The 13,754-nt window shown below is 37.3% G+C and overlaps 1 protein-coding gene across 1 annotated transcript in view; it reads left to right on the top strand.

Moving 5' to 3' along the window:
• The window catches only part of LOC145994061 (retinal guanylyl cyclase 2), a 317,639-nt gene that overhangs the window by 249,138 nt on the left and 54,747 nt on the right, over positions 1 to 13,754 (top strand). Inside the window, exons 6-8 of the mRNA XM_083130147.1 lie at positions 1,105 to 1,420; positions 5,585 to 5,675; positions 7,214 to 7,310. Coding sequence (XP_082986273.1) covers positions 1,105 to 1,420; positions 5,585 to 5,675; positions 7,214 to 7,310 — 504 coding nt within the window. The remainder of the gene's footprint in view (positions 1 to 1,104; positions 1,421 to 5,584; positions 5,676 to 7,213; positions 7,311 to 13,754) is intronic.

Below are 13,754 nucleotides of genomic sequence, written 5' to 3'. Positions count from 1 at the left end.
TCGTCTATAACTTAATTTGATGCCATTCTTTCGCATCAACTAAGTACAGTGGTGCGATTGGGGGGGGGGGCGAGTGGGGCAGTCCCCCCCACTTCTCGCCACTTGTGCCTCCGCACTATGCTAAACCTTATCTACAAAGGGAAATATATTGTCTCCCCCCCCCAGCAGTTTTGGCACTTTGACCCTCATGGTTTTGACTAAGTAACTGGAATTTTTCATCATTTCTTCTTATTTCAAAGTGCTCTGATATATTTGCAAGGAATCTAACAGCATCTATCACATCGAGATTAATGTTTTGTAGATATTTGCTCACTACATTTATGATTTATGTGGAGTAAAATTGAGCCTATTTCGAACAAGTTTTATCAGTAATATTATAACTTCCAAGTTTTCAATAGGCTTTATCTGTGGGCTTATTTTTTCTTCTCTTCGTATTTTGCCGCCCTAGAAATTTGCTCTGGGCGGCTTTACGGTTCGCCCCCCATTCTTTCCGCCGGCCCTGCACCTACTTCATGATTTGTACGTTACGTGGCGCCATATTCCACGCAGTGTTGCCAAGTTAAGATTTTTAAAAAAGTACCATATTTTTGAGACACCCTTTAGTTCACAGGGGTGTCAAGGAGAGGCGCCAGCTTCATATGAATATTGTGGGAGCAAGATTGACATTTTTTTATGTATAATGTATATAGAGTACTTCTTGAGGAATTTCGGGGAGGGGGAGAAAGTCGACGCCTATGGTGTGAAGTACTAGCTAACAATTGTGTGAAGTACTGAGTTGATATCAACAGTAAGATTTTAGTTGTGGAAACTATAATGGTAACTGTTAAATCACATTTTTTCTAAAGTCGTATTTGATAACAATGTTCTTCACATCCTGTGGCAACACTGCTCGGTGCCACCTGTTGGTGTAGGCCTTCCACCTGCCCTGTATTGAAGAAATGACCTCCGTGAGCTCTTTCTCAGTTGGGTGGTGTTCAGAAGGTGCAGTATGGCGTTCACGGGAGTCAGGTCTGGTGAAAGCCGAGGCCACTCCAAAGGATCGTGACAACTGTACATCAGCCGTTCCCTTGCGTTTCTCTAATATCGTCTCGTTCTCTTCCGTAGGAGTGGCCGCTGTCTCGACAGGTGTTCGAAGGAGTGGCCTTGATCGGATCGACCCTGCGCTCGGATCGTTCGTCGCTGCGATTTCAAGGCGCGATGCAGCAGGAGGTGAAGGTCGTGGACGGCGAGAGGCTCGTGAGGTTCGTGCTGCTCGACTGGGAACCCGAACTCGACTCCTGGATCCCCGTTCTGCAGGTTGCCGATCCAGGCCCCGCGTTGGGACTCCTTCGGGTCATGGACTGGGCGTCGGGTGTTCCCGTGCAGGAGGACATGGTCTGCGTGGAAGAGGAGGGGGATGACTGTGACCTCAAATGGAGAGGTAAGGCTATAGATTCTCTGAATGTTAGTGACGTGGATTCTACAGGGTGAGTCAAAAGTCCCTTAACATCCTCTATAAAATGTAAAAGAGTTCTCCTGCATACAATTCGTCATGATTAGGACTAGGATTTTCATGACCTAAAAATCACCGAAGTATGCAAAATAAATATGCTCTGAATGACCTAAAATTGTACAAAATGTGCATTATAATTTGAAAATTATGCTCTTATAACTGGGCTGTTTCAAACATCAATATCTAAATGCTGTGATATTTTCACAAACGCTACTACTTTTAGTTCAATTTACGGGCCCTGAGTTGCAATCCACAAGGAATGAAAATACTTTCTGTATATTTTCAACTAAAAATAAAAAAACATTTTTCTGGAGTGAAAAAAAAACTCGAGTGAACGTGGGAGTAAAACCAAATCCATTTCGAAAATGACTGTATTTTTTTTTTTTGCAAAAGCGAAAATATGCTGAATGTGACCCGAAAATCCATCAAAATATGCTCTACCACGCATAAATGGCCAAATAAGCCAAAATATGTCCTTAAAAACACCTTAATTTGATTAGTTTCTTCATAATATGAATTTCTATATGCCAGGTCATGAAAATTCTAGACCTAGTCATGATACAAAAATGTTAGGCCTAGTGGGAACCATAGATGTATGTATCAAGCAGATGTCCGCCATATTATTAATCGCCATATTGAATTCAACTCCCAGGGCCTCCCCGATGGCGCAGTGGTAGCGTCGTCGTCTTGTAATCAAGAGGTCCCAGGTTTGATACCCGGTGGAGGCACATAGTGTTTCGGATCCAACTTTACACTGTAGGTTCAGTCCCAATTAGCCTTACTGTGCGTAAAGTGAACTTAAAACACCAACTCAATCAATCACTTAATCAATTGAATTCAACTCAAAATTTTTAAATGAAAGGGAGAGTTAAGGTGATATATCAAATCAGGCTAGAATTTCACGAGGAATGCAGTGGTGAAGATTTTTTTTAACGTAAAATTTGATTTCATATATCACATCGCCACCTTTCTATTTACATTTTGTGAGTTAAATTCAATATGATGGCCAGCAATATGGTGGACCTTCTCTTGACACCCATTTATGGCTCCCCCTGGGCCTAACCTACTTTTGTCATGATCAATTGTACCCAACGTAACTCCTATACGTTTATAGAACGTGTTAAGGAACTTTTGACTCACCATGTACATTAACATGCAATGCTAATTGTCCAGTTCTTTAAATTATACTTATTCTAACACTATGTTTCGAGAGAGCGCCTCTTCTCTCGTCTTCAGGTGAACAAATTTCTTTTTGCCGGTGGTGGGGATCGAACCTATGACAAACCTGTGATTTTAGTACAAATCTGGCACACTAACCAACTACACCACGGCATCTCCCGGGATTTTGAACTAATGTTTGCTCCAGTGTTGCCAGTGGTAGCAATGAATATCACCGGGTCTGTCTGTACGGATCAACAATATTACACAACAGTTGACAAACTTTTTACCAGCGTCAGCATAATTACATAGTAAAGAGAAAAATGACCAAAAAAATATTTGCCTGGTAATATTTATGTACACGAGTGTACGGTTTTTAAAATTCCCACTTTAAAATTTTGTTTTCATTTATTTGTGGTTCTACAGAATAAATCTAAATTTAAGTTCTTTCTGATTCTGGTGGTAAACACAACGGGCGATGCGAGTAAAAGAAAGTCGCCATCGGCATAACCAGTCTTGAGGGGGGAAGGGGTGTCGAACAAAACTTTCATCTAGAGCGCAAAGCAAAACCGTTTTCCGGAAGCAAAGAACACTTTTCCAGGGAGTGTACAGTGGGATCCATGAGTATTACCGTGCAAATTATCCATCACCATATTCGCGCACTTTATTTGACCCAATAAGAGCTTCAAGAATTAAAAAAATATTCAAAACAAGCTCTTGGCAACTTCTGCACCAGCATACATAAAAAAAACGCATAGGATGTAAGAAAATATTAATGAAAATAGTCATGGACAATTTGCCGATCAATACTAGTGGATCCCACTGCACATCGAAATTGTGGCAATGCTTTGTTTTGAATTACTTGAAATGGGAGTAACATTTATTTTACTTTCTAACGTAAACAAATAAAATGAACCAGTTTTCTCTCGTTTTCCAGTGGGGAGCGCCCTCTGGATCCCCGCTGGATACACCCATGAAAGACTCTAATTGGCTCCTTATCCCTTCTTAGAAATGGAATCGTGCAATATACGCCACTGATTATTACAGCACATTGCTAAATCATTTAAAGAACAAACTAAAAATACCTCGATTCCTATCGCAATGATGGCAACACAACAATGCTCTAAAACCTAAAACTCTTCAAATTTTCTCGTCAAAGCAACAGCGCATAGAAGCCTCCATTGTTCGTGAAACGATATCCCTCACTTAATTTCTTTGTCAGAATAAATTTATTTTCACCCGCGGCGAATATCAAAAACCACGTAAAACGGCAAGAGACAAAAAAAGATGAAAAAGAAACATGCTTTTTGGCGAGTGATCATTGACGCAATCAGGTTATTAATCATACAACACTGGGGCACCTGAGCGAGATAGTCTGTGTGGTCGCCGTGCTGGCAAAGTAGAATCGATAATTCCTCGAAAAATGATGATTGGGAACATTAATTTTCATCGCGCTTATATCAAAATGTGTCGTATAATAGCTGCACTTTGCTGACAGTTAGATAACTGTCCGTTATAATTGCTTGCGGGTTCTCGATCCCACATTAGCGATCGCTGCACCCTCTGGTGTGGGGATTGATCGTGATGAATGAAACTCTGTGCACGCTGTTACGAGATTATTGCCACGCTTTATATTTTGAACTTGGGGTAGGGAGGAAAGGTGGGATTTCTACAGGTGAATCTGTCACGGATATTCGATGAACGTTAGATGACGTCGCATGGAGGATTTCCACTTGCTGGAAATAATAAATTGTGTTACAATTTAAGCAGTTTGATGCAATTTATTGCACCTATATATGTTGTGTTGAATCATGGCTTTACATGAATTTCCTTAATTGGAAAAAATGCCCTCAAAAATTGTTCATTTGTGACAGTCTCCAGTCAATATCACACGAAAATTCCCAAATACCAAGATATATCCAACAGAACCAGTGGCGGCGATTAAGAACCCCCCTTTTTTGTTACTTTTACCGCCGCACTATGCTAAACTTTATGTATAAAGGAATGTCCTTTGTGGATGTCATCATCAATTCATATGATCACTCATCTTCGTCGTCGCGATTAGCCAAAAGTGGAAGAAGAGCAACGTGAAATAACAAAAATATCAATACCAGAATTCTGGTTTCTTTGCATCACTTAATGCATGTGTCTTAGACACTAGCGGACGCAGGATATTTTATCGGAGAGGTTACATAACTGCCTGTACTCCGTGGAGGATATACAATAAACTATTTTTTTAAAAGAATTGAAAGTAGTTCAAAGGCAAAACTAGTAATGGGTTTGCATTTAACACTTCGTTCTTTACGAATTCTTTACTGCCCTCATTTTAAAAAAGCAATGTTTTGTCAACATTTTGGGAGAAGCTGTAGGTCCATAAGCTCTTCCCTGAGTATACCATTACCCACCCTAATTTATCAATATATAGCTTATACGGAACGGGTCAAAAGTTTCTGGTGCTGCTCCTGGTTACGTACAATAAAATATTGCCTAATTGCTATTTCAAAACTTCGTTTTAAAAGATGTTCAAAGACAAACATGGTACTCGGGGTCATTTTAATGTGGATTTGCATTTTCCATTTCCATTTTAGCAGAGTTCTTTGCTGCGCTTTCATTAGAAAATATTGATTTTCTCAAACTGGAGGGGACCTTATCAGCTCCCCCCTGCGTACGCCAGTGACTTTAGATAATAAAAAAATCTGGTGCATGATAACTTAAAAAAATATTTGTTTGTATCTTATGAAGTGGTTCTTTAAAATATTCAAATGTGGTTAATTCGATGCCCTATAAAATTTCAGGTTTTTTCAGATGCATTCATGTAATATGTATAATTGAATTTTCATAGAAGGTATACTTAATAATCAGATTTTTGAATCTTATTGTTAGAACTATTTCAGTCTCTATTGATTTTTATTAGTTATGGTTGTTTCCTTCCAGGTGTAGATATCGAACCTAGCGTGATAGCTGCAATAGTCCTATCTTCGTCATTGTTTGTGTGTATAGCGATCATTGGAGGAGCATTTGCAAGGTAAACATTTGTTATTGATGGTCAATTCGTATTGAAATCCCTACTGTTATTGCGTCACGTGAGATAATACAGCACTGAAATTTGAAATAATTATCTCTGCTCAAGACGAGATCAGAAATGTTAATTAATGTAAATATTAATATTAATTTGCAATCATTTCATTATTTCCAATTCCTGTGAAGGTGGGAAAACTTAGATCGTTCCTTACCAAGGCTAATATACGTAGAAATAACCAAAATATTCAATTGTTCTGTTAGTAATTCTTAATTTCAATTATAGATGTCTCTGCTTTACTTAACATCTTTGAAGTGCAAGTAATGGAGTGCAATTGGAGTTATATTTATGTCGGTTTCCTCTGTAGTTGTATATTTATTGGAGTATGAAGCAAGATGTTCCTTCACATTCATTTAGATGTGCTTGTAGTTTGTGCAAAGTTGGTTAATGTAGGTAGGCCAAGTGGGATTTGAAAGAACCAGCATGAAGATTTTTACAGCGACAAGCTTTGACTGACATGACAGTTTATATCATTGTTGTTGAATATGTATATTTTACAGTCGCTGCTTGATACACCAGCGTGGAACTACTCCATGAACTTTATGATCGTCCATGACGCTGAAAGGCCACAAATGATCTTTTGGACAGTAATTACCAGCTCATTATTTTTCAAAAATAAGTTTCTATTGTGTATACCTGGTATTGTGGCGACCTCGATGCCATGCCCACCTCAGTCCAATGCACATGCATTTCCCGCCTAAATATAAGGGCATAATAGGTTGCTATATTATATGCATATTAAAATACTATCAGTTTTGCCCAGTACTGCACATGTTAAAAATGGTGTATTTTTTATGTAAGAGCTATGCTGTAAGTGAAGATGTAAGTAATTTCTTATTTGAGATGTATTTTAAGTAATTCTTTTTAAATTTAGTCTCTCCCTTTCAGCTATTTTTCTGAAAACGTTCTCTTCTTGCTTTGGCTCTCACAGTCATTTTCGATTTATAATACTTCTGAATTGAAGTATGCCTTACACTACATTTCTTTCTTTAAGTACTTACTGTCTCTGTGGTAGAGGGCGTTAAGTGGTCGGCTTGTGATCTCGCCACCCAAGTTCCCTGGTTCGAGTTCCAACCTGGGCATGGCTGTTCTTTGCGTCCTTTCATCAAATTTCATCCTCGTCGCCATGTTTAACCAAAAAGTGACAGAAACTCGACGTTTTAATAAAAGTTCAAATACTTGCACTTTTGATCATAGTCTTATTCTGTTCTTAAGTCTTATTTTATTTTCTTAGTTTTATTTTCCCTTTCATTTACTTTTTACATTTACAGGTTTTCATTTACGTGAAGACTTATGTACTTTATCTGCAGTAAATTTTTCAACTAAGCAGGCAGTGTTCAATGAACGATGTTATCTTAAAGTTCTTGGTTTAAAGTTTTGCCTGTCATTGCTAAGGCCTTCCCATGAAGCTTTACCTATTTCACTTAGAGTGTGTGTGTCTTACATAACTGTTCCTTACTCATTTGTAACGTCTTCGAACTTAGGAAGCAGCTTCTGAAGAAGAGGATGTCCAAAGGACCGTACAAAATCCTGTTAAATCCATCTGATCTCGTGTTCCCGCACGTTGGCGACAGCAGAAGGGTGAGTCACGTTGTGTTTTAGCTCTCTCATTCTTCGTTACTTTTCTACTCTGTAAAGTGTGATAAAATTAATTTTAATAATTGAGCTTTTAACGTGCTTCTATGTAAAACATATTCATTTCTGTAGTAGAGTCAAGGGGCAAGTGGCTTGAAATTTGCGTGGGGCACATCCAGCTGCTAACGGTCACTAAAACTAACTCATAAGAGCTCTAAACCTGCCCCCCTAACTTAACCACACATGCTTCATTAGAACTAAGCGGAATTGTAGGTTAGGAGCGATCTTAGCGATTAGTTTTTGTGACTGCTAGCAGTTGGATGTGTCCCTACCGTATCAATCCATAGGATTATAATGATACGCTACAACTAACCCATTGTTGGGCAGTGTGTACGGGAAGTCTAGAGTTTCTTACTGATGGCTGACGTCGCACAGCAATTATTCGGCAAATATCATTGCGGAAGACTATGCGTCTTTTTATACCTATACCTACAATGATTAGATTTGCTGTAGAAAGTTACAACTTTTACATTGACTTGTGGGAAGTTCCTTATTTTGTTGTTATAAATTGAATATGTTATTCAGTAATGGTATTATTGGGTGCTTTCTGACTACAATGGACGTATTGTTATTGTTCAATCAAGACACTTGAAATTATTTTAGAAACTTCATTTATCTCACATGCCAGCTTTTGACAGTATTTTAAATATACTGTAATGTCAAATTTCGGTGAGAGCGACAAGACATGGAAAGAATTTGAACGAATTTGAGATGTATTGGATTGTAGTTTGAAATGTTTTTAAGGAATATGTTCTTCTGCATAATTTCTCACTTTTAATATTACTTTTAAGTATGTAAAGCCAGTAACGCTCATATCAGAAAAAAAATCTCGTACTTTTAACGAAAGATTTTCTGCGCGCTTTTATTCAATTTTCAAATATTAATAACCACTAATGTTTCGTTTGTGAAATGGTATCGTAACATTGGTTATTACGTGCAAAAAAATACAAAAAATAGATTTTTGCCGATGCACCTCATTCAACAAGAAACAATGCTATTTTACACCGCGATCAAGTTGCTTGACCAACATTATGTCGGTTCTGAGTATTCTTACATGACGTTGACGTCAGTCATCACATCCAGAGTGTCTAAGAATGTCATTTAACTTCAATAAATCTATCTCTGTCTCATACACTCTTCCAGGATTTGAACCCTGTATCCTCTAATTACAACGCAACAGCATTTTCTCCTATACTGTAAAGTGTGCAGTAATAATTTTGTGTATGGCCGCCACTGGTGATTGTAATCAGTCTCATAAGAATGTGCTTTTTTACCTTCAATTTATGGTGTGGGTGAGCTTCATTTATGTCAGGGCTACGAAAAACTGCTCCGTTTAAAAGAAAACTCAAAATTATGCTTGTGTTAGTTTTTATATACAGAGTGTCCCTGTACACACTGACTAAATTGCACAGCATGCAGTGGGCAAACAGCAATTAGCTATCAGATAACTCTTTCGACATATGGTGAAGACATGGATGCATTATTGTGTTCGTCTCACCATTCATTTCATTATAAATCCTCATCGTTGCGATTAATCCAAGAAGAAGAAAAGCAACTTAAAATAACCGGAATGCAAAGAAAGAAAAGTATGTCCCTAGCGTAGTAAAGAACTTGTAGTTTCCGAGAGAAGAAATAAATGTAGGTGTATCTGTCCTCCGTAGTTGCATACTCGGAGGACAGATACACCTACAATTGCTGGCTTTCAAGTATTTGCAGCATCGAAACTGAGCTTGAGAGCTTCCAACAGTCCTGGTATGCTGGGGTTCACCTGGCTTCAGAACTTTGAACTTGAAGAAAATATCATTTTTAACAGGTACACTCTGTACAATCCTTTTGTTTTTTTTAAATTACCTACAATTACTTAACAGTTGAATTGACTTGTACTCTATTCTCAAATCATGTTTGAAATTAAATGTGAGCATTCTGGGAATGTTATTAATGTTTGTGTTGTAATGTTTGTTACAGTGTTGGGGATAGCTGTATAGATGTCATGTCCTTATCGCATTGATTACGATTTGTGTCAGTTAATAGCGATAGGTTTTGCCTGACGTCAGTGTGATAAGTTGATTGGCTTAGATTATAGATCGTCATATTCGTTGTAACATAGCTATAGCATAGGTATTTGCAATCACACCGTCCCTAGTAATTTTTATAATTACATCAGGCTTGGGCAACTCGCTTGCGCTTGTGTAAGCTATTGAGAGCTCCGTGCAGTGCGTGCTTCCCACCTGCACGCTACACCTCAAAGCTAGTAAGCAGCAGAGCCGGTGTGAGGGAGTCGCGTCCGTTGAGAGGTAAAAAGCGACCACCGTTTCATTTCCTGTTTCTGCCACCACGATTACAACGCCACACTGGACATAACTCGCGAATCCGTTGACGAGATATTCCCCACTGCATGAACACGACCGGCGAAGCCTCCTGCTCCTTTTACAACGCTACAGTAGCGCTGCTCGTTCTGCAGTCAAAGAGAGCACTCTTCCAAAAATACGGCGTGTTAACCAGGCCTGGATTACATCCTCTGTAATGGGGTTTATTAAAATGTTATTTTGAATGTTTTTCTGCCGTACTTCAAGATTCTCATTAATATTACAGAATACAAAACCATTGATTGATAATTTCAATCAATTTTCAACAATATACGCTATGTAAAACATTATAAGCAGTACAATTTCCAATTTCATTTTCGTGGAGGATTTTTTTTTGTTAGCCACATTAAAATTATACCAAAGGAAATCCATTCTTTAGAAATTAGTATCATTATACTAACAAATTATGATGACTTTATTTTTGCCCGATCTTAAATACTTCCCTGTTTATCAGGATCATCTTTACTCACCAGAAAATAGATTTACAAGATATCTCGGTAATGCGAAGAAATGATGGTCTGAAACAGTCAAATTTTGCTACTATCCAACTACAGTTTTCAAATTGTTAACTGCAATTTATGCATTTTTAATGGTTGAAATTTTAAAACCATATTTATGGTGCACCCAACTGCAGTTTATAATCTATATCTATCTTTACGAGATAAATTATTCAAATTTAAATTTAAAGTTTTCTTACTTTTATGTCTCAGTGCTGTACAGTGAGGTGCACAAGTGTTGCTCGGCAAATTGTTCATGACTATTCTCATTATTTTTTCTCTTGCGTCTTAAGTGATTTTAAAGAATACATTTTACACTTGTTGGTGCCGAGCTTGTTAGGTACTTTGTTTCAATTATTGAATCCCTCATTGCGTAAAAGAGACAGAATAAACTTGGGTGATAGACAATTTTCTGGGTAATATTTATGCATCCGACTCTACTACAGCCTTATACACGGCTACATAACATGTAAGAGGATGTGTCTGCGTTTAATATTCCAAACAGTTACCAATATCATGTTTAATTTTCATTCCAGTCACAGCACAGATAGGTCACAGCATAAATGCGCATGCGCTCGGGAGATAAACTGTTGCGTTCCGTTTTGTAAATTAACGGGCAAACAGTCGCATTTTAACGGTAGAATTATTTGTAACTTTGCGGAAACTTCTAACAGTGTATTGTTTTCTTTTTTACATGTGAATTACCTTTTAATAGATTTTTGCTTCCATTTTATATCAATTATGATCATGCCGATGTCTTAAATGTATGATGTTCATCTTTTCTCAACCCTTACAGTTCCTCCCCCTCTCTCTCTCTCTCTCTTTGCATTCTTTGCCTTTCTTTGTGTAACACACTATGAAGTTTATGTATGTTATTTGTAATCTTCTTAAGAATTTGATATTTTTAAAATAATTGGAATTATTGCAGTTACATATTGCAGCATGCTTCGGTGACATTTTCAGAACATTACATTCCCTAATAATAATGATAAGATACTGAACAGATGTGTGGATGAACGTAATATACCTTGTAGGCTATATAAGATACATTTTCAAGAATAAGTTCCATTCCATTGTTACTGCAAAAATGTACTTTGTGGTTCACTAATATCAAACAGTTCTCCAACAATACACATTAAGTTTCAACAATAGTGGGCAATTAGTTAAAATAGTTATATATCTAAATTTATGCTGGCTAAAGTACGGTTATGGTAATTAGTAAGAAAGAAATTAATAACTGATTGATGTCTTTGTGCTCGGCTAGAGATAACAACAATTTTAATGCTAATGTTAAAAATTTATAACCAAGTTAATTCTTTATACATTTACAATCTCTGGTGTTTTTGTGGGGGGAAGGGAGTTCTAGTTACCCCAGAATTAGACATTGCTCAATATATTCTAAACACAAGGATGTATTTATTGTTAATTTTATCTCATTATTCTGCCAAGGGGGGACCTTACAGCAGATAATATTTCTACAGGAAATTTCAGTTAGCAATCACAGGAAGAGAGTGTAGTCCAAATAGAAATATTGGGTAAACATTCCTTAAGCAAGCCGAAACTGTAGTAGAAGTAGTTTTTATCGTATACATAGGCATTTTTTAAGCCTTTTTCAATAAGTTGTTTTCTTAATCTAGGATTAACTTTTCTGAGGAGTGTTTATATGTAGCCTAACCGTATTCTATTGTACACTTCGCAACATCTTATTTGACCGCCCTGAAAAATTTCAAAGTCCGGAATTCGTAAATCTGGCATCGTAGCGCTTCAGAGCCAACTAAGAGTAGCCAACTTTGCAACATTTCTTCTTCCTGAATGAAAACGCTCGTGATTTTTTTTTTCATTCTTTCACATTCCATAAAGTAAAGACACCCTAAAGCAGTAATAAATTATATGAGTAGAGAAAAAAATGTTAAGTAGAAATACGAATCTTGAAAATATATCAAGATTCTTAGTTCTGAATTTGAAAATAGGAAAATGTATGTGCATTGTGAAACACTGAACAGGTTCTCATCCCCCTGGAAAGAATTGCGGTCACATTTGAATGCAAGAAGGCAAATATATGATGATTTTATGCGAAATGTTTAGTAAAGATACCTTGCACAACACCAAACGATTCTGCAAAGTGTGTCTTTTCCTTGGTTCTTGGCGAAAAATGGTTCGAAACTCCGGCACAATGTTCCTTCAACTGAGATGAATGGGTTTTAATGATCTTTCTGTTAGAAATCTCCTGGAGTAGTTGGTTGGATGACAGCACTTTCGTTTTTTTACTGTTTTCGTCAAGATCGAATCATCGTAGGTTCAAATCCCACCCTTTCCATATTATTTTTTCCTTTTTATTTACCGAGTACGAAGTGTTCTAATAACGTAATATAATATTATATGATATTACTGTAAATATTTATGCGATGCATGCTCAGTGGCGGCGATTGGGTTTCAAAACTGATGGGACAAGGTGGAGGGAGGGCAAGGACAGTTTCTTTCCCTTGGTAGATAATGTTTAACATAGTGCTGGGTCATCTGCCCCTCCACACTCCATAATCGTCGCCTCTGTGCACGCCTCAAGTAATGCTTCTACTAATGTTTTTAATCTTTCAGTGATTGGCAGGATTTTGGGAAATACTTTTCCTTTCATTCAGCTGTTATAAGTTAACACATATTAAGAACTTACATGTCAACTTTCTGCGTACGGAAATGCTGGACATAAATCGCATAAATATCAATGGAAATATCCAAGAAACGTAGATAAGCATTCTCGTCCAAAGCCGTTTACTTCCCGAAAAAGATTTCGCAAAGAAGTAGGTTTGAACTATGACCTTCCATTCCATAAGCAAACGATCTCCCTACACCACACGGTTCACGTTATTTTATGCACTCGGTTCGGATTCCACTTTAAGCTGTAGGTCCAGTCCCGATTAGCCTTACTATGCATAAAGTTGACTTAAAACACCAAATCAACCAATTCATCCCCTTTCAGAGTGGGCCTTCTATGATACTGTAGTCGGCCAGCATCCGAAAATACAGTTCTGCTTCGCGTATAGCAGAGTGTAATTGTATTTAATATTGTGACTAATTTTACTTTAAAAGTACAGATTAAAGCGATAATTGTGTTCGGAAAAAGAACCTCAAAGTAGTTCTTCACACAAAGTATTTTAATCCATTGCCAGACATTTCAGTTAAGAATAATATTATGCTTTTCCATTTACCGTTTTTTCGATTCATGGTGAATTTGCTAAAAGGACCATGTCATGAAATCTAAATATGTAAGTCTTACTAGTAAATGCATTTAAAATGCATGAAACAACAGGGGAGGAGAAAAAAATAAACCTCAAAAATAAGTAAAAATGCAACAAAAACTGTTAAAAATACTGACAAATAAACTCAATGCCAAAAAAGGCTGAAAAATGCAACAAAAAGAAAATGTAAAAGAGAAAGTGTTTTCCGGCTCTAACTGAAGGGAAACGGACATTATATCAGGTTTAGCATTGTTTTTAAGGGTCAGAAAAAAAGTTGATTTTTCATCAACTTCC

The sequence above is a fragment of the Lepisma saccharinum genome, chromosome 10 (assembly GCF_977018435.1).
Source record: "Lepisma saccharinum chromosome 10, izLepSacc3.1, whole genome shotgun sequence".
Taxonomy (NCBI): Eukaryota; Metazoa; Arthropoda; class Insecta; order Zygentoma; family Lepismatidae; genus Lepisma; species Lepisma saccharinum.
The sequence above is the reverse complement of the archived record's forward strand: the minus strand, read 5'-3'. Positions and strand labels throughout refer to the sequence as shown.